Raw genomic sequence first — 22,160 nt, forward strand, 5'->3', positions numbered from 1 at the left:
AATAAAATTCCCAGCTCTGAGGGATTAGTCAGATCAACTCAGGGTTATATAGCCCAAGTTCAGGAGGAACACGTTTCTCTTTGAGGACATAGATACAAGACAAATACAGATACAAATACTAGATACAAATTTATTAAGTATCAGTGGAAATAAAGAAACAGTTATTGCAGTGAAGACAGTAGCGGTTTCATATTTTCCATAATCACCATCCCACTAACAAGCAAAGACTAATTTCCAGTCAACTAAGTAACAACTGGGGGGGGGGGGGGGGTAATCTAAGGAACAAATAATAAGCTTTGAAACAAAATGCCACATTCACTGTTTTTGATTTCTGCCACATTGAGGTCCAATGGAGTTAATGGCATTTCCTTCCCCTTCTGCATCTTTTTAAATCCAGCACTGTTTATATATCAAATTTTTGTTCTTTCCACATTCTTCTTTGACATATTACTGCCCTCTGTAGATCAGCTGAATAATGTAAAGTCATTGGCAGGGACGTGTATCATGTTGCAGGGGACAAAGCAGCGCCAGAGGTCAGACGCTTCACAGGGGACCTTTAAAAGTGAAAGACCGCGTGTCAAACATTAATGCGTCATGTCCTCGACGTTGTATTTCAGTCAAATAAAAAAATACTCTGATCTGCTTTGAATCAGCTTGCTGTGCTTCTTTTTTGCAGATCATCCAGGACCGCGTGTTGGAGCACGGCTCCAGGAGCAGCCTGATGTGGAACAGCCATCCTGGGGGACTCTTCGCCCTGCCGCAGTACTCTGGATACCTGGGAGACTTTCCTTTCTACTACGCCACATTGGGTCAGTAACACACACACGCATGAACGCACAAACGCACAGAAACAACATGAAGCGTACAAAGTGTTGTTGCGTAACGGTGATCGTGCATTCGGTGCCGCTCTGTGGTAACAAGCTGATCCATAAAGGTTGATCGGAAAATGTTGCTCAAACGGTTTCCTCGCCATCCGTCACGCTGCCGCCAAAGACTGCGTCACAGTTTTTGTAAAAGAGAAACATTTCTGCAGATTCACGTCCAGCTGCGGCTGTGGACTTGGACCTTGTCTGAGCAGAAATATGGTACTGCCCTGCTCCAATGACTGTATCTAGCAGTAAGTGCAGTGAAGGAATGGGCCTTTGACGGATGTTTGTATTAGTCCTGCTGACACACCAGCCTGTCCATCACTGGTTTTCGAGTCAGCAGAGCTGCTGCTGCTGCTGCTGCTGTGGCTGCAGCGGTGGCCAATTCCTCCCGCTAAGGCTCACTGGCGCTGAGTTTTCCGTCGCCACATATCTTTGACCCGAGAGCCTGTCCATTCCTCACACCTTCACTCCATCATCATCATCATCCAGCGCTGCCTGGCCACCACGAGCACGCACACACAGCTGATTGAGCACCGGGGTGGGGAGCTGATATTAAAATGGATGGACACGGTGACAGGCCTGGATTACTGCAGTGGCAAGTTTCTTTGTTTGTCAAAGAGGAAGCAATTAAACAAGGACGGGTTTTTAGGAGACAAGGTGGCTTGTCGCTGATGGGCAAATGAGAAAAATCAAAGAATAGTTTGTTTTCAAGTGACACTTCTTCATGTTCTCTAATAGAGAATAACGAGACACACACACACACAGTCATCATGCATATTAACACGCACAGCAGGAGCAGGGTTTGTTTTTGTTGCTTCAGTAAAATGAAGGTTTCATGTACACGCCAAACACTATCTGTGTCGCAAATAATAAAAATTCCTTCACAGTGTAGACTTTTAGATACACCTATAAAATCCAGTACAAGAGCAATAACATCCACTTTTACAAAGTAGATAATGTCGGGGTTAGAGGTATTCATTTAACAAAATGTTTGTTTTTATGTCCTTTGCGGTGCCGTTGAACTAAACAGCTTCTTATTAATAAGAATATGATGCAGAATAATACTAGAAATGCCTCTTGGTGCAATGCAGTCATCTTCTCCAAAAGGTTTTAACAAAAACTGAAAATTCTAAGTTTTCTAAAGGCCAAAGATGTGGCTGAGCTGTTGTGCTGAATTGCACTGAATGGGGTTTGTTTACCTTAAAGTACAAAAGCAGTGACCGCATTTTTAACCCTCAAAATCATATGACTGTAAATGAAAATTATAATTCAAGCTAATGCCAATAAAACTTTTAGTCCACCTGCAATTTATCATCGCGTACTTGGTTACCAACCACATAGCCAACACCTGCTTGTAACGTTTGAATATCTCATTCCAAAGAAATGAACATTAATATTCTGCTCTGACAGGTTTCACTCCTTTGGGAAACTGTCGGGGGGGGCATTTGCCAATACTAGCGCCATACTAGCGTCAGAGAGGTCAGACACCGATGTCAGGTGATAATGCCAGCTGATGCCTCCCCCCCACATCCCAAAGGCGCGATGTTGAGCTCATAGAGCTGTGCAGCTTAACGATTTCCTCTAAAAGTCAGAAATTGAACCACCCGGAGGAAATTGCAGATTTGTGCACGCACAAGACGTAACAAGAAAATTGGCAGCACCATTCCGGAAATGATCTGAATTATCAATGTGTGCTGCGGCATTAAGAATCCTTTACATTGGATATAAGGGGATGAGCACTGAGTCCTAAAGCAGCCCTGTATTGTTGGCCCTGGGTATTAAAGTCAGCCCTGAACCAGTCTGTTCTTTTGCTGCAGGCACTTAGCAGGTGAGCTGTGTTATGCGACGGTACAGGATTTGATAAAAGCCGCAGAGAATCACGAACTAAAGGCAGAAAACATCCAAAATTCAGACCTGACAGCGATTCTGCTTCAGGTTTTGTTCAACGATTCATGAAAGTCTTTTTATGAGCTTGTTAGAAATTTACATCACAGGTGTTTACATTTTCATTACGAATCACATGCATAGTTTACCAAGTTTGAAGACTGCGTACATCCCTCATCGAAAGAAGTTGCTCATAGCGGAAAGGAGACTCCTCGAGTGCCCTCTCCTCAACGCTATGCTTTGTTGCTTTGGGTAAGATTAGATTTAAATTAGGAAACGTTGGACATCCGCTATGATCCGTCTTGCTCAATATCTTATTTCCTGCTGATTTTCAGCCTCAATTACTCTATTCCAACATCAAGTCAGGCTGAATTTAAAGTCACATCAGCAGTTAGTCGTCTGTTCATTGGGCGGGAGACTCAGCCGAAGCGTTTCTGAAATGAAATATTCAGTGATGAAGAGAGCTGGCATTTTCAAAACACATTAACATTGTTGAATAGTTTGAAACGCACATCCCTGACATGTATATTATTTGAACTGAAGAAAGACTCACAGCAAGTAACGTCTTTCACTGAAAATAGATACAAAGTGCTTGGAAATGAGTGCCTTCAGTTTTCGTCCAACTTCATCCTCTTCAAAGGGCCTGAAATTACATCGGCGCCTGACAGTCAGCTCGCCTTGCCCCAGCCGGCGTTGTTTTTTGGGATTCATTGAAGTGCTGTAATACGTGTTGTCTTTTTGTTTTCAGGAATCAAACCACACCCCAAATTCACAGCGGTCATCCATGCCGTCTCCCCTCTGGTTTCCCAGTCCCAGCCAATACTGAAGCTCCTAGCAGCCGTGGCCAAGTCCCAGTACTGTGCCCAGGTAAAGGATTTGCATCTGTGTGTGTGTGTGTGTGTGTGTGCGTGCCTTCACTGCAGCATCCCCACAATCCTCCACTGATCTCCAGCGGGTGACTCCTCGCTGACCGTGCCACATTATTTGGCTCGCATGGCTCACATTTTCCAAACAGACCAACAACAGAGCTCATCCTCCATCCTGTGTGCGTGCCCGTGTAAACTGCGTTGGATTGAATTAGAGCGGCAGTTTGGAGCAGCGCTACATCTGTCTCCATGGCAGTGAAACCCCCTTAAGCACAGCTGGAGACGGCATGTATTGATTCCCCTGCTTGCTCTTTACCATTGCGGGAAATGAAATGGAATTTCCTCCCCAGCAGCTGTTTTTATTTATATATATATACATATATATATGTGTGTGTGTGCGTTTATGTGCGTGGGTGTGCATGCGTGTGTCTTTGTTTGCTTGTTTGTGCGGCAGAGTCTGAGTAAGCGTGCTTTGTGGAGGAGTGATTCATTTCCGTGTGAGTGCCACGTACAAATGTCCAGTTCTGTGGTTGTGTGTTGGGGGGGGCAGTTGTGTGTATGAGCCTAGTTGTTTTGGCAGTCCATTATGCAGTATGAATGTGTGTGTTTTACGTGGGCAGAGTGGTTGTATAGATGTGTGTGTATTTGTGTAAATGCCGTCCATGTGGTTATCATGTTGACTCTCGAAATAACACGTGTATTGCTTTTTGCTACTCGCGTCAGTATGATTATGAAAATAATTTAATTTTTTTTTTTTTTATAAATATATATTTGTAAAATCCCTTTTACCTTTCAGGTAACATCTCTAATTGGACTTGGCAAATTGGCAAATTCGGCAGAAATAATTCGGCATATAACAACTGAATAATTCTTGTGAGAACAAACTCAAAATCATCGTACTCAGTGGTCAACAGCTGCAGAACAAGTGAAGCGGTGGAGCTCGATTAGAAGCTAACATTGACAGGAACATCTACAACTGCACTTCGTCCCCGCGATGAAGCCCATGTGGCACGACCAAAAGCTCCGTAACGGAAAAGAGAAACATCGATTGGCACTAGTTTCAGACTCACCAGACCCAAAATAAGTGAAGTAGCTGATTCCAGCTGTCAGTGTGAACATATTTCAGTGCATGGAAAGGGGGAAAAAAAGAGGCTACTCAGTGGTGATATCAAGCTCAACCTCTGAGTGGTCAAAGGCAGCCAGACTTTCCATTATTAAGTCACTTTTAGTCACAAACATAGCAGCAGGTCAGATGAGTAAACTGCTGCTGCCTTATTTCTTTTGGAAGTGCTTTTGTGTTCACCGTATTCAGGCTGTGAATGCGGATGGGATGAGGAAAACGACATAAATAAATGAATGGAAGTTAGACTGAAGGGACACAGGAGGGTGGAAGAGGCTAAATTGGACGCAGAAAAGCTTTTGAGGCGCATGCTGACACCGCGGACCTCCCGCTGTGTGTGCAAAATGTGTGCACGCACAGTCTGAGGGAGGCGTTTCTTCTGCTCGGGCTGCAGTTCTCCTCACAATGCTGCCGTCGGCCCTCGAGCAGCGCGCAGTGCTGGTGAGCTCGCAGAGGGGCCATCTGTCTTTCCCATCAAACGGTGGATTAGCGTGTTCCTCCGCTCCCTGCTATGACAAACACTCGGATTCGGCCTCATGATCGATGCTAGTTGTGCGTTTTATCCGTGTTCATATGGCAAGGAAGTAAATTAGCAATTCATCAAAAATCCTGTATGTATTTGTCGATTTTCTTTTCTTACACAAGTGAAATTTTCCCGTCCTCCGTCTAGGTCACTCAGCGAACACACAGCTGCTCTAGTCACAGACACCCAACTGGCTCCTGGCTCATCATGCGGCAGGTCCAGTCAGGGTGCATAGTCCCCTAGGAGGAGCGCTCTGTGTGACATAGTTAATGTTAGAATAATGTGAAATTTTAATTGATCCCTGCAGGGAAATTTCCTGTGGTCTGAAGCATGGTGTGTGCTGCAGCTCTGCAGTAGGTTGGTTTAATTTACCGACTTGTTCAAGGACATTTCAGCCGGGCCAGGGATGAGATGACACACCACAGGAGTGGATGTTGAGACGTCCCTCTGCTGTTTCATTTGTAACACTCTGTAAATTCAGAAAACACTCACAATGTTCGTCTGTCTGCAGCCTCATGCACGCTGATCCAATGTGTGATGAAGTCCAAAGGTCGACGTGCCAAACTTAACAGTTGCAGCTGATAAACGACGATTAGCGAGTGACTACAAACTACATAAAATTTAATATCCGTGAGAAGAGGAGGCTGTGCAAATGCGTGTGAGGTCAGGCAGGAAGCATGTCGTGTGTGTGTCTGTGTACGTTTCCCATCAAACATTAATGAGGTCTGCTGTCGCAGCACAGTCAATGGGGAAGGTTAACTCCATGCGACATTTCCATGACGGCTGACCTGCAGGTCGTCGAACGGCGGTTTGAATCACAGTAAACATGATGTGTCAGGGGCCAGAACGTGTTTCCTCTTAATGCTGGACGCCATCCAATTGGAGCGTGAAGACGCTGAGAACCAGAGCAACGTGTTGCACAACAGTTACGACAAATACAACCTGAAGATGCGGCTGGTTGATTATGAACTGAATTGTACAACCTGCTCTGGAAACATAATTGGAAATATTTTATCAGTTCAGCTGCCCTTCTGGCTCTTTAACGTTCAATCGGCCCGTAATAAGCTGACATTTGCTGGCCACATGGCACGTAAATGTCACCTGCTCACTGGGTTGATTCAGCAACAGTGTAGAGTGCACTGCGAGATGTTTTGGTTGGAGTAAATCTAATTACAGTGCAAGTATTTGGTGACAGTAAGAAGACCTTTCTGCGCTCTCTGTTTCAGATCATTGTGCTGTGGAACTGTGACAAGCCTCTCCCTGCAAAGCACCGCTGGCCTGCCACCTCAGTGCCCGTTATCGTCATCGAAGGAGAGAATAAGGTGAGTTGTAACGCCCCTTCCTCTTAGTGACCACAAAGGTGCGATTGTTATCATTTCTAATTACAGAGCTCATCTTATGCACATTCTCAAACTGTAAAAAAAAAAAAAAAAGTGCATCTTGGCACATTTTGTTCAGTCTGAGAGTTTTCAGGGAGTTAATGAGTTTCGATTTGTGCCGCGCCGATTCCATTAGAGGACAGTTTGTGTGGTTTTAATTAAGGCTCAGTAATGGGAATAATATACACTGGGAAAAAAGGGCGGCTGAAAGGCTAATGTATATTGTTAGGGAAGACGAGGGCACGATAATGGGTGTGGGAATATGCATAGTTGCATTTATTTATTTTAATGTGTTTACTGTTGTTTGCTCTTTATGTTAGTCATAACAAAATATCTAATTAAATGAGGGAAGTCACAAAAAAATGTCTCCAGAAAAATAAATTAGAGTTCATTTGTAATGTGCGGTCATAATATGCCAAGCAGGCGGCTTTCAGCCATCATGTAGTTTTGAGGTTTGATTTTTCTTAATGTGATAAAAGGAGCCGTCTGTGAGTTTTTGTTATTGCTGTGCAGCCACTGTTAGAATTAACAGCTGCCATTGAGAAGCTGTCATTCGAAACATTGCGAGTTCAATTCCTCTACTTGGCAGGCGCCGTCTCCAAGAGCAGAAAGCAGCCTCATTCTTTTACGTCTGTTTCTTTCACTTCTGCTGAATAGCTGGAGCCTGTTGAGACATTTTCCAACACCGAGTCACTGCAGCATCCAGGCTGCAGGTCGGAGTGCTGCTCAGAGGGAGTGTTATAACCCTTTGTTTTATAAATACAGCGATGGCTGAAGCACTTGGCAATTAAGCAAGCAACCAGCTGTTAATGCTAAGATTAGCACATCCCCCATGTAGCCATTTTAAAGCTCATTTACCAATGAGCTTCAAAATGGCTGAACTGAACCTCATCTGTCGTCAGAGCCATCGAAGGTGAGGTCTTCAGACTTCCTGTTTCGTTTCAGCAACATTAGTTTAATTTGATTAAAAATGAGAGAAAGCCATGTAAAATGGGAGAAAAAAACTCAAATATGATTCAAGGTGTCTGGAAAAAGAAACTGATGTGCGTATTATATGAATTTTGCACCCTTTTGGTTGTCTTCTCTTCTCTTTGTGTGACTGGCAGTGTTGTAGGAGAGTTTGTTTTTGTGTGTTTTGCTTTTTGTCAGCTAACCCTTCAGCCAGACATAAACCAGAGCCCCGAGCTAAGAGCATGCCTCGGTGCTATTTATTATGACAGGCTTATGAGGCTTTAATTCTCTGAGGACGGGCTGCAGTGTTTATCTCGACTTCCCACTGACCTCCCCTTGTACGGGTCAAAGGTCAGACACGGGCACACAGGGTGGCACATTCCTCTAAATGCAGATCTAAGCTATGTTCGGCATTTTCCAAGGTAACATTTAAGGTTATTTAAAACGAGATCCAGTAGCTCATCTCTTTTCAGAGATGTCAGTGTCTGAAAGCCGCCGTCTCCTCACTTGCTCGTGAGGACTTAAGTTCACCTGCCAATCACAGGAAGTGGTTTTCACATCAGTGTCAGTCATCCGGCGGTAGGTTGGGTTTCTGGTTTACCTCTCCCCCGTGGCTGTGAGTGGTTTCTCCCAAGCTGTCAATCACAGAGGGAGGGCTCTGTGTGTCACTGTATGTCCGTGAAAAGGGAACAGAACAGGCTTAGCATCTGACGTTGTGTGTGTTTGTGTGCGCCAGGCAGCCTGTGGTTTGTTGTGGTTGTGGCAGGTCCTGTGTTTACCGTGGTGAGCCAAGCTGTGTTCCTCCACCCCACAGAAGGATGGAGAGAAAAACCTTTTTCATCCCTGCCATTTGTTTTCTCTACCATAAAATTCCTCATCCCATCTTTCTCATTTATCCTCTTCCTCCCTCGCAGATCTTCTCTTTATCAGCTCTTCCTTTCATCCTCTTTTTCATTCTCTCTATCACTCTATCATCCCAAAACTCCCACGATGCACTTCTCACTCCCGGCTCCTTATATTGTACTTCTTCAGTTAACGGTTAAATCTTATTTTCCGGCAATTTCATTTCCAAACACAGAAGTATGACAAATTCAAAGCCAGGACAAAAAAGCTGTAGTGAATCCATTTATAAATTGTCAACCTAAAATTTTGACTCTTACAGTACAATTCTAGCTTAAGGAAAAAATTGCAGGCTTGCCTGCTCTTCGCTTATTTCTCTACGCTGTGTACACACTGTTGGCCTACTGACATATTTCAAAGGATAATTTCGGCTCTTCCAGAAAGACATCTTTTTTGGATGAGTGGCAATATAAAATATTTTGTTGAATTTTTTTATTATTATTAAAAAAAAAAAAAAAAAAAAAACAACCCTCAAAGAAAATCTGCTGTAATTTTCAACATTCAACGAAATTACTTTCCAAAAGTAATTCAAATCAGATCCACGAACAAAGTTTTGCACTTTTCCTTCGTTAACGTGGACACTGTAATTTATATATGTTCAAAAATGCGTTCTCTTCCCAACAGATTCATTTTGATTTTGGAGCAACGTTTAGCAAAAACTACCGTACCGAGCTGTTTTGCTAAATTACTGAGCCTTTTTCATAGGAGTGACACAGACATGGTAGCATTGTTAGCTTTAGTATTTCCATGGGATTTGTTGAAAATAAATAAAAAAACAAAACAACATAACACCCACCTTATCTTTCACCCCCCCTCCCTCCATCATCCTGTCTCTGGCACAGCAGCCAAAAACCGACTCTGCGACTGTCGGTTTAAGCCGTGTGAGAATCCCGGCAGTGCTTATTATGGTTTGCGCACACTGGTGGTCTTCCTGCGTCCTCGCTCTTCATGTCCCTTAGAGGGGAGGTGAAGCGCTGGAGGCAGTTTCCTGCTGTAAGAGCTCACATTCCGGGAGAGCACCGGGAAGCCCCGGGCTAATATGTCGCACTTCTAACATTACAAACCATCTGGGGGTTTCGTACACCAGCCGCTCGTCCTCCCGTCCTCCCTGTGTCTTCCCCCCTTTTTGTCCCGCTGTCACTTTGACCTCTCCTGCGTCCCATCGTGTTCCCTCTCCCCCTGTCATTTGTTGGCCTTTTCTCTCTCTCTCTCTCTCTCACATGTTCTGATTTTTAAAAAAAAGAGGAAAATATGGAGTGCTGTGATTTGATTTGTTTAGCTTTGTGTGTCTCTTCGTGCCCACAGAACATCACAGCAGTACTGATGAGGGGGAAGGTACTGCCTCTCTCATTTGCGCTCCCTCTTTGCTTCTTCCGTAAACACAACTGTCACTCAGCCGTGTCTGCTTTTTCTCCCCATAAGAACGTCCGCTGTTTTTGCCTCTGGAGTGTTTTCAGAGAGAGGAGAAATAAATGGCGCTCAGCTGGACAGCTGACATTCTTCTTGTTATCGCAGGACTCGTATTCGTGGATAGAAGAGAGGATATGTTTGAGGGTTTTTTTTTTTCAGTTCAGTTTGCTTTTACTTGTGATTTTGAATTAGTCTGAAATATGATTTCGATATTTTCTTAGAGGTGAGATGAAACTTTGATTTGTTGAAGGTAAATTTAAAGAAGATTTCAATTTCAAAATGGCACAAAAGGGATTAAACAGGTTTCTACATGAATCAGATAAAAATAATTTATATATATTTGGATTAATCTTTCAACTCATTTGTCACTCATTAATAAATCTAAAGTGTTGCTCTCAAATAGAAGGAATTGGCTCCTTTTCTGTAATTTATTGAATTGTGAAGAATTGGAAAAAGAGCATTAAGGCTTTAATGGACATTTGTTAGGCTGAAGACGGCTGTAAAGATTAATAGAAGTCAAATCACAAACACTTACAATCATTAAGGCATCAATAATAATAATGTAAGGAATAAACGTAATCAGTTATGGACATTGTAAATGTCCAAGACATTTGACTGTCCTTTCTAATAGACTGTTGTAGCTTCTGGTTTTGAACTCCTAATAAACTCAAGCCAACACGTCCTGTCTTTATCACTGTAAACTATGAATCTCTGCATTTCGACTGTCAGTCATTTAAAGCATGCAATTCGACGACATCGGGCCGGCCTCTGGGAATCTGTGATTGACTTTTCCCCCCATTTTATGACAATTCGCACAGTAAACGGTTTATTGGTAGTAAAAGTAATCATCAGTTGCACCGCTGGAACAGATAACGGGCGTCGCACAGCTTGTCGGTGCAGCCGTGTACTTTATACTTGCGTGTTTTTTTTCCCAGCCGTAGGAGTCAGGGGGACCTATTGAGAGTGAGGTCACCCGGCTGTAGCGTAGCAGGCAGACAATGCCAGGTGTTTATAGAGCAAAGAGGTCAACGCCGACTATTCTTAAATGTAAATGTTACAGCTTCTCTGTGAAGGTGGTGTTTTAAAAGAGCTATACTTGCGGAGGCCTGACCTTCGGAGGTGTGCGGAATAACTCAGTGACTTTAGCTCTGGCTTTGCAGGCGTGTGCGTGTACATGCATGGCGTTATGTTTTGTGTTTCTGCACCCATTAAATCTATGTATTCATTAGACGCTTCTTGTTTGCGTGGGAGGAAGTATGAGTTTGAGCACACATCCAGTTTACAATGCACGCACTCTCGGCCAACAAGAAGCTGCTGTTTTCTCATCCGAGCGCCTTTCATCACAAGCTATAGACCAAAGGCTTCCCATCTAAATATCCTCAAGACGTTGAACTTTCCATCCACCCACCAGGCCCTGGCCACCACCACTCTTTCTGCTTCCAGTAAATATTCAAGGACGCTCATGTGTTTTACAGTTTGGGTTTCATCCACAGTTTAATACGCTTCTTCTGTTTTCAGCAGTGAAGGAGAGAGAGAAAAGGTACATTTGTGCCATAAGTAGGACACATGACTGTGTGTTTGTGTATTGATGATCTCAGACAACACCGCAGTGGTGACGGAAACCTGCATCAGCGTTCTATCGCTGCTGAAGCAGACTGGGATATTGGCTTTCCTCCTCTTCCCTGTCTGCTGCTGTTTCTTGTCTCTGAATCGCAATGAATCTGGGAATAACCATTTAAAAAAATGCATACAGTACATACTCAAAGCAAGAGGTGAGTTTATTTTGCAGCATACCTTAAGGTGGAGCTCTCCATTTACTGGTATTGTTGAGCTTTTGCATGGCAGGTGGCTCCACCTTAAAGCAATGCTTTTATATTTACACCAACATGGCAACTTTTAAGAGAAAATTCAAAGGTAGCATTTATGAACCAGACGTTCAGTGTTTTATCGCAAATAAGTGAACAAACTGTTGAATTTAGAGTTCCATTAAAGGGAAAAAATCTTATTTTTGTAAAACACTGATGCATAAAAAAATTTAAAAACAGTTACTTTCCTTGGTAACTGCTTACTTTTATAATTGTGGAACTAGTAACTATAATTAATTACTATAAAAATGTGTCCAACACTGGCTAACACACACACACTCTCACTCTCTCTCTTTGCAGACTATCTCGGCTTTACTGAACATTTAAACATCTTTCAGCTCATTGGTTTGGTCTTTCACCCCTAAAATTTACAGTTTTGATTTGACTTAATCTCCCAGCATTTTCATCCGCACATTAGGCAGCTAAAAACGAAGCTCTAAAAACCGACCGCATGCTGCTCCGCTGTGACAGGCGGCCCACGGTCGCTTCTGAATCATCTAATAGCCAAAAAAAAGCTGAGGCTTATTAACATCAAACAGCAAAAATGGGAATTTCCAACCAGAAACGGGACTCCACAAGAACTCCCAGAACTCATGAGCAAGGCAGCAAGATGGATGGATCAAAATGGAAGCCCATATGTCTGCGTTACATCTGCAGTTTGTTTGAAGATAACTGTTAAGAAGTTGATTTATCACGATGATTTTATTGTGAAAAATGCATCCATCCACTGATGCAATATTTAACAATTGGAAGGAAAATCCAATGGCAAGTTTCCATGGAAACATTAATATTATGCTCAATCAAGTCTAATGGAGGCTTTCATGTCTGAATTAACACTTCTGCACTGTTAGTTTGGAAAATATTCAGTGTAACGGGAAAAGGCTCTAGTTTTACTTTTCAGATGCTGGTCGGTCCTACAGGCTTTTCAGGGCTCTGCGTCCAACCGGATGTCCTGGCCTGGATGTGCTGCGTGACGCGGAGAATCCAACTGTTGTACCCATTCACCCATTCATTTGAATACATTTTTTTACCCTGCACGCTTTGTGTCTCCCTCTGCAGGTGATGAGCAGCCGCTTCTTGCCCTACGAAACCATCGTGACAGACGCAGTCCTCAGCCTGGATGAAGACACCGTGTTGTCCACCACAGAGGTATCTTTTAATAGAGAATCATCCTTCTTCTCGTGTCTTATCTCGTCTCCCCCCTTTTTGTCTCACGAGTTTCTTCCTCTTGAGAGACAACAAAGTTGCAAACTTTCCTTCTGTTCCAAATGCAACGCCCCGATTGTATTGTTTTGTTTAGTTTTTTTATCTCTCCCTCTTTGTGTCCCCGGTGTTTTCGCTCTGTTATCACTCTGCAGCTAAATTCTTAAATTCTTAAATCACTTAAAATGACTCAAACTTTCACTCCCAGGGCCTTACTGTTCCCCTCTCTTCATCTGTCTCCACCCCCCCTCCGCCTTTCTCTCCATTTTCTACTTCACAGTTGTGGCACGTGATCACGCTGTACCTCTCAAATCCCCCAATCGAGTGCAGCACTGTTATGGGCATTTTTGTTCCACATGCTGCAGGGACTGATGCAGTTTTTTTATTTATTTATTTTTATTTTTTTTTCCTGGGGACACGTTCTTGGCATGGCACCATGGGAAGCCAGATGCTGCTTTGAACAGTGTAGAATTAGATCTCATAAAAGCTGTTTGTGCCGAGGATCAAGATGGCAAGGCAGAGCTGGCAGTGAAAGGAAGAGACGATCCAGCCCCAAAAACCCAATCGACCCATGTTCCTCCTGTGAACATTTTGGTTCACAAACAAACAGATTCCCTAAAGTTTTAGAAGCCAGGCATCAATGTTAAGAAAAAAAAAAAAAAAAATCAAGACTAAAATGCCACGACAGATCCCTGAACAGACTCCATCTTATAAAAGTGGGGAAGGTGACTTCAGTGGCAATGTTGGCGTGCCACCAAGAAGTTAATCTTTGTTTTGTCCATTTTCTCCAGCAGCCTTGTCAACCTTTAAATGAAAATGGCGAGGGAAAGAATTGTCCTTCACAATAACACTTCTATTGGAAAAAAGTTGAGTCTCTCATTTGAATATGACTCAATATGATTCAAATATGTTGGTTGAAGGGGAAAGTAGAATTATAACAGCAATGCATCAACAAAACAGTATTCTGGGTTTTTTTGTTGTTGTTTTTACTGTAAACATCAGCAAAAGACTTTCAGATCTGCTCTTCCTTTCCTTTGGGACTCAAATATTTTTTATTTATGTGCTATGGGGGTTTTCGACTAAAATATTCATTAATATTAGCACCTTCTCGTGCTGTAAATTGTGGTAGAATGCAGAGTGGGCTGTTTGTGGAGACACCAAGGCCTCTGTGATGTTTCCATCTAATTATTTGATTGAGCGCTTTGATCGCCGCCACACGAGTTTGTTGCAGGCAGCTGTTTAGGAAAGACTGCTACGTGTTTAAAGAGCTTTTGCTTCTGTTGTATTTTCTCTTAAGTGTGTTTGAGTGCATGACGCCTTTGTTAGCTCTCCAAATAGATCCACAGAACTTAAATGTATCATTAATCAAGACTAAATATATATTTTCAGCCTTTTGAGGAGGTTCAGCAACAATCTCTTGCCTCTCTGTTTTCAGTTTGAGACTTGGAATAAACAGCGCAGTAAGGCATCCTACAAATTAAAACTGAAAGTTTTGTTCATATCAATTCATTTATTCACCAATACTCTGTGGATCAGCTGTCAGACTAGTTCGTCTGGTGTTCACATTTTGTATTTGGTAATTGCGGTTATAATACACGTGAGCACTCTTGTAATAAATTCTTCTGACTTTTCTTTAATATAAAATATATGTGGCTTAGACACGTAAGCAGAAGTCACAAAATGATGATAGAACTTGTCAGACTACAGTTGAAGTCTAACAAAATAAGTTGGCACCTGCAGAGTCTGTCCTGCAGCATTATGTGTAAACCTGATGTCCCTCGCTGCCCAGGTGGACTTTGCCTTCACCGTCTGGCAGAGTTTCCCGGAGCGAATTGTTGGTTATCCCGCCCGCAGCCACTTCTGGGACAGCAATAAGGAGCGCTGGGGCTACACATCCAAATGGACCAACGATTATTCGATGGTGCTGACTGGAGCCGCCATCTACCACAGGTACGATGCCACGCACGCCTCAGATTGACTGCTGATCACTAAAAGTTTCAGTTCCAGCGCTGTAGGTCTTTTTTTTTTTTTTTTTTTTACCTCCACGGGAAACTTGCTCTGCTCTGCTCTTTGCTTTCATGCTCCTTGATTCACAGCTCCACTTTGCTCTGCTCTCCAGTGTTCACTCGTCTTTCTTTTGATACAACACTTTGATGCAGTGATCTGTACATTATGAAAGTAGGTGTGATGTTCAGTGTAGCACAGCCTCGGGAAACACTTGGTATGTTTTATACCCCCCTCCACCAAAAAAGTCAATTTGTCTGCTGCACAATGTTCCCGCATTAGGTTAAACTACAGCCCTGTCAGCTTTAATATGGTTTCACTCAGCTGTGATGGGAGCAGTGAATTAATCTGAAATCAGCCAATCACCACAGTCCAACGCTTAATCACTTTCAATAAGTGCATCACTCAGTCCAACCAGGGACACGAAGAAGCTGAATCCAGACTTTAAGCCGAGGGCTTCAACCTGGAACATGAGGCCGTTAAAAATTTGTGATGCATGTGAAATAAGTTTTCTTCGTAACCTTTCAAATGTCTTCATCTGCCTGAAAGCACCTTTAGTTTTTAATCAGCTTTTTTTTCCCTCTTTTGACAGTAAATCACATTTTATATCACTGAAAAAATCATTAGAAAAAATGTATAGAAAGCCAATGATTAAATTAGCTCCTGATAAATTTACGTCGATCAATTTAGTAATTAAATACACAGATTTTACTCCTGAACATCGATCTGGAGTAGAATAAATGTTATGGCCTTTAAAGTCTGCAGGAAATCACTGGTGAAACAAACTTCACCTGGAAATCACCTTTTAATCTGTGTCACTTATTTTTGAGTTCTCTAACCTTCTGGGTTTTAACTTTAGTTCTGTGTCACGGTGTAATGTATGCAATTTTGGATTGAACAAATTGCTCCAGCGAGTAAAAGCGTGTTGAAGTCCTTCCAGTTACATTTCTTCTTCCAAGCAGAACTCACTCCTCCTCTGTGGTTTCTCCAGGTATTACCATTACCTGTACTCCAACTACTTGCCCACGAGTCTGAAGAGCATGGTGGACCAGCTGGCAAACTGTGAGGACATCCTCATGAACTTCTTGGTCTCAGCTGTCACCAAGCTGCCCCCGATTAAGGTCACACAGAAGAAACAGTATAAAGAGACCATGATGGGACAGGTACTGAAACCCCCACATAACTTCTGTGTCATTTTTGTGGATCACTCATGCAAGAAGCATTCAGTCGAAAACCAGACAGATGCATGTGGAGTGAGTTGGTCAGCATTTAACTTCCTAACCTCATTACAGATTATGATATAACAAACAGCCATTTTACAACCTTGGATACGAAACAGGCACATTATATAAGGCTCTTTGATTCTGTTCTGCCTCGTATAAGTCATGATACGTGCTTTCTTTCCATGGTGTGCGTCATGGCCTTTCAGCTGGAGCGAGCTGTCGCTGCTTTATGAGCAGCATGAATTATTCCCTTAAAAGTCTTTTGTGCGACCCGTGTGTAAATAGGACAAGTCACTAAGCGCAGAGCCAAAAACACAGAAAGGAGTCGTGTCCGCCTTAAAGCATTACGTCATAGTTTCCAGCCGGCTCCGGCCTCCCAAATATAGAAGATGATCCAGCTGATGATTTATTGAGAATAATTTCAGGCGTCAGTCACTAATGCTTTTCTCGTGTCTTTGCAGATGATGTTAGATTATGACTGAATGAAAGAATGCAGATCATTGTCATTGTTGGCCTGTTTCATGTAATGTTAATGACTCCTTCCCGACACCAAATAAAGCAGCTCTGCAGCATTAGAGAAGTTCAAGGACCTTTTCTGTGATACCAGTCGTGTTACTAATGTGATCGTCATGAGTTTACATTTCTACTGCAGCCCCAGTAGTTGAGTGATCAGCAGATCTTTCAACTAATTGATAATTATTAAATAATGTAATAACAAAACCTACTGCTAATGTTTTTCAGCTGTTACTATGATTTATTTACATCTTTAACGAACTATTTGCACTGTTTATCCTTCAAATATTTCAACTATGTATCAAAAACTTTTATCTTTTTATTGTTTATCCCTCATTTATAGCTAATTATAGTTTTACATAATTATAACCCTTTTGCTTAAGAGTTTCAACAATTTCATCACCAATAACATCTTGGTAATTATTTCAATTGTTAATCTGCCACGTTCATCTTAATAATTTGGCTGGCTGGTTGGCTAAGTACTTTTCATGATCTCTCAAATCCAGCATGTGGTTTTATTAGGTTGAATCAGGTTGGTGGGAAGATGCTGTGCAGGCATCCTGTTGTAGAATGCAGGTTGTTGTGACAATGCATTTGTGATTGTGTGTGGGCTTGTCTTGTTAACCCAAACCAAATCCCTCTCTTGTATATCCACTGACCCGCGTCGAGGACCACTGACGTAAAGCAATGATTATTCACAACACTGGCAGACAGACTCTAACTCTGTTTTCGTCTTCTTTATTCCCACCAGTCTTCAAGGGCTTCCCGCTGGGCCGATCCAGACCACTTCGCTCAGCGACAGACCTGCATGAACAAATTCGCCAGCTGGTTTGGCGGCATGCCGCTGGTCCACTCCCAGATGAGACTGGACCCCGTCCTGTTCAAGGACCAGGTATCCATCCTCCGCAAGAAATACAGGGACATTGAGAGGCTCTGACAGGACCGGCGCCCCCTGGGGGGAGACCCTATGCAGGGGGAGGCACGAGAGACGGACTCAGTGGAGAGTAGGAGGAGTAGTAGGACTACAGCAGGATGGACAGGGATCGACACAGCTCTGTCTTCCACTCAGCACATTGCCAATGACCACAGCGCCGCTGCTGCCAGGACTTGACTCGGGAAGGGATAAATAGGAAACAAGCAGATGGCGTTTGGATTTGAAAAACTCAATCACAAAACGCAAACACAGACAGACAAAGTGGAGTACACAAACTGATGGACAAGCCAAACAGTACTGTATGTACAAACACACAGCACACACTACTGACGACGATAACTCTTAAATAGAATATTTTTTGTACAACACGAACGTGGACGACATTGACTTTCCTGCTCTTTCGGCACATGTACAGGACGGTAGAAGAGGGAAGGTGTCCAAGATCGCAGAACCTGGCAACCCCACCCAATGTAGACCCTTCCGGTCGCCCCTAGCAACCCTAGTCAGCATCAGGACATAATGGACTCACTACCAAACTCCTGCTCTATAGCCTAGGAAAGCTTTAGTTGGTTTTTATTTCATCGTACTCGTAGCCACACCGTTGACCCCTTTTTCTTTGCTGAAAGGTGGAGAATCGGCGCATTGTCAGCTTTTACTATTTTAATTTTTAAGACAGAAAAGCCTAAAAGCAGTGTACAACCAGTTATTACAAGGTTTTATGTTGCTGTGTCCTGGTATTCACTGCTATTGTCACACGTCCTTGAGCTTCAAGTCTGAAAACATCCCATCTGTCCTATCCTTGGCTCGTTCCTTGATGTGCTGATACGGCTTTTATAATGGTCTATTTTCTTCCCTGTTATCATCAAGATAAGTTAGAAAAACATCTCGTTTCATATCCCATTTTCCTCTCATAGTCACAATGGCATTTGTACTTTTTCTTACCTATTTTTTTCCCTCCATTTGCCTTCATCATCTTGTCTTTACTCCTTCAAACTCTGTATTTTCACTCCTCCCTGTGTGTGTAGGTGTGCGCACGTGTTGTGTGTACAGAGCCTTGCAAAGTTGGCTCATCCAACCATAAGCCCAAGCGGAGTACATTTTCCCTCCGTTGGAATGAGCGAAATGAACATTTGTGGATGAAATGGAGCAGAAAGCTGCTTTCTAACCCAAACTTGTTTCATCCATTATTATAATATATATATTTTTTTAATCTATCCTTCCTGCACGGCCAGGTAGCACAACTCTCAGAGCGGGAACATTTCAGACAATAGCAGGTCTTTAGTGACCAGCGTCATTTCACAGGAGTGTTTTTTTTTTTTTTTTTTTGAGTGCATCAGTGCCATTTGACATTCAGGGTCTGCCTTTAAAATTGTTCATTGCACATCACGTTGCCTACATCGGTCTGAGATGACTTGACGCTTTCTTGCTGAAATATTCTTGTCATCAGTTTGATGTGGCTGTCCTGCCACCATTACTTTCCCCACCCCTCCTGCCTCCCTCCATCCCCGGTGACATATCAGAGAACCTCAGAGCCATTAAATTGACAGAAGGATTTATCCTCCATTTGTCAGGCAGAGATGTGTTTGGGCTTGAATTAGGTAAACCTATTTCATTTGGAGTGCTGTTTTATTCCTAGGGGACAAGCTGTTGATGAAACACTAACATTATGGGCCATTGTGTTTTGAAAGCGGCAACCCACAATCATGACCTGCTGGCTAATGCTAGCCTTCGGAGTGCGACCCCCCCCCCCCCCCCCCCCGGCGGTTCTGTTTGTGTTTTACTTACAAACAGCTGCTCATATTGTTGTATCCACATCAAATGGCCTGATATTTTGCACCTTAAATTATCTTATTGGTTTCAGTCAACTAGAGCCCAAAAAAAAAAAAACAAAAACGCTCCCTCAACCTTTTTAATTGATCACTTCAAATGGAGAGACTGTCAGAGAAAATGGCTGGCTCACAGCTTGCACGGTGTCATTAGGTCTGTGCGCGGCGGGGTCGGGAGCAGACAGTCTGCACACATACATTTAGTTTTCAGACACTTGAATGAAAGCAGCGGGCTTTTAGTGGCCTTTCTGTCAGGCGGGCATTCAGCATAATGTCTCAGCCAAAGCTTTTCCGTGTGTGTTAATCGGTCACTGTCATCAACCATCTGTCAGTATCACTGTCACACATTCAGTGACTGTTTTCACGTTTTCATTCATTTATGTTTTGTTCTACAAAAATTTTGTGTAAAATGTTTTGTAAAGCCTTTAAAGTGTCAACAAAAGGGGGATTGAGGCAACTCTTCTGAAGCAGATCATATCAAACCCAGCAGGACGACGATGTTGTTTTCCTCATTTGTTTGTATTTACATTGTGGGACTTCAAATTTAGATTGTGTTTTTTTTTGGTTTGTTTGTTTTTGCCAGGAGAGATTTGTGATCCATTTAATGTGAGTGTTCGATCAACTACAGCTCAATTGTGGGAAAACCATACTCCTCACTTGGTCTGCATCTGGTCCCCATTTCATCTTCACAGTACCATATTGTTTGAATCCATATCAAGTCTTGTTTGTGTAACTGTTTCAATCACAATTGTTGATTATCTCAAGAGAACCATGTCCCCCAGCTTTGCAAAAAGAAAAAAAAAAAAGATACATTTCAAACCCAAATGCAAACTGTCAGCATTGTACATAGACATATTTATTTTTGGGGGCTAAAAAAAAAGGCTGTACAATTTGAGATGACGTGGCGAGTACATGAGACTGATCTTGCATCGCTGAGGGGAGTTAATGGTATTTATTCATTTTATTTTCGACACACTGTGCACATCAATCCACAGAGGCCGGTATACAGCTCGTATTATGTTTCACTCAGCTTTGGTTTTCCTGGGAAACCTTTATCACACTCGCTTCGCTCTCTCGTACAAAACTCCCAGAGAGAGTCATAGGAGAGTTTCAGCTCCTGTAAAGATTGCATACACCAGTGATCCAGAATTGGATTGGGCCGCACCATCTTGGCTCTCAATGGGAGTCAAATAGCAAAGTCTCAATAAAGGCTACGCCAACTGAAACATGGAAAATAATAAGCAGCTGGGTCCCCTGTACCAGATGGAAACATTTTCAGATTCTGCTCTAACATCTTCCTTCCAATGCATTACAATAATGAGTCTGGGGCTCTGACACAGTTGTGTTGAAATTGCCTCTTTCACAGCTTGCATTTTAGGTCAGATACACTTGGCAACAGAAACCGCCCCATCTTTCAGTTGGCGTGCTGTACAGTACATCATCAGCGTGTGTGATGGATGTGTGTTTGGCGATGAGGAAAACCTCTGCAGCCGCCAAGACGCCGGTCATTTGATCAGGATGACCATTACGCAAGCTATCATTGTCGTAGAAGGTTTTTAGCCGCAAATGTGCCAGGCGGTTGGTGTTTATAACGACGGCATGCGTTCTGGAAACTAAATCTGTTCTTGATTTGTGCCTTTTTTGTTTTAATCAACATTTGAGTTCTTTCCAGTAGACGGATAACGATAGCGCCCTGTGCAGGGCCCGACCGACCCCGCCTTCATACACTGGATGAGACGCAGCATTCCATTCTCTTCCTAGAAACACCCGGTTTTCATCTTTGTGTTTGGACAGTGTTGCTTAGGCGACCACCGCATGACCACTTCCTATTTGGGATTATTTATAAGCGACTGGCTGCATCACATTTCCAATCGGCAGTAGTATATGTTGTTCTGTAAGGACTCGGTCAAGCCCAGCTGTCCTGATGCCTTCTCCCTCCCGCCTACCTTGTAATTAACAGAAGACTTTTATAGAGGTCACAAATGAAATAGATAAATGCCAATTTTGTAAGAATGATTTATAAAAAATAAACTCATATTTGAAGATAAATGCATCGCTTTTGTGTCCTTTGAATATGACGCTTTAGTTTTTTGTTGTTTTTTTTTTTGTCTGTTTTAATATCGTGCCAGATTGAGGTGGGGGAGAAATTTAAATTTCTCAGAGTATTGCTTTGGTATGACATGTACACTTTGGTGCACCTGGAGGCAGAGATGGTACAAAATGCACAACCAAACCAGATACAATACAGCAGCACAGAGTCAGTGCTGATTTGAGGGTTTTGTCTCGAACGTCAAGGAGCTATGGAGAAAGTACGCTGCAGTCGCTCAACCCACGTACACGACGGACGGACGGAAAATGGCCAAAAGGTTGATTAAGACCCATAACGTTTACGAGAGGAAGGACATTATGTGAACAAAGACACTGTCGCTGTGATAAGAGGGCGTGCTGACATAAGGGAAGTACAACCCTGCGTATTTTTATTCGCTTCATCAGCTGGGACAGAGAGCGTGTGGACAGGTCTTCAGCTTCTAACCTCGGCCTCAGCTGAATGAGAAAACACTCCATTTGTACAGCAATAATAATCCCGCATTGCTGCATTGCCCTCGGAGATATAATAACCACTCCTGTATTAGACCACTGAGGAGGGGTTTATTAGACAATACTCAGAGCATTGATTTTTTTTTTTTTTT

At 42.8% G+C, this 22,160-nt stretch overlaps 1 protein-coding gene across 1 annotated transcript in view; it reads left to right on the top strand.

Moving 5' to 3' along the window:
- Nucleotides 1-20,351, top strand: part of ext1b (exostosin glycosyltransferase 1b) — a 102,284-nt gene extending 81,933 nt beyond the window's left edge. The window contains exons 5-11 of the mRNA XM_029513602.1: nucleotides 677-809; nucleotides 3,502-3,620; nucleotides 6,489-6,584; nucleotides 12,827-12,916; nucleotides 14,760-14,920; nucleotides 15,966-16,137; nucleotides 17,462-20,351. Of these exons, the coding sequence (XP_029369462.1) occupies nucleotides 677-809; nucleotides 3,502-3,620; nucleotides 6,489-6,584; nucleotides 12,827-12,916; nucleotides 14,760-14,920; nucleotides 15,966-16,137; nucleotides 17,462-17,647 (957 nt within the window). The 3' untranslated portion in view covers nucleotides 17,648-20,351. The remainder of the gene's footprint in view (nucleotides 1-676; nucleotides 810-3,501; nucleotides 3,621-6,488; nucleotides 6,585-12,826; nucleotides 12,917-14,759; nucleotides 14,921-15,965; nucleotides 16,138-17,461) is intronic.
- The last annotated feature ends 1,809 nt before the right edge of the window (nucleotides 20,352-22,160 follow it).

Source organism: Echeneis naucrates, chromosome 11 (assembly GCF_900963305.1).
Source record: "Echeneis naucrates chromosome 11, fEcheNa1.1, whole genome shotgun sequence".
Classification (NCBI taxonomy): Eukaryota; Metazoa; Chordata; class Actinopteri; order Carangiformes; family Echeneidae; genus Echeneis; species Echeneis naucrates.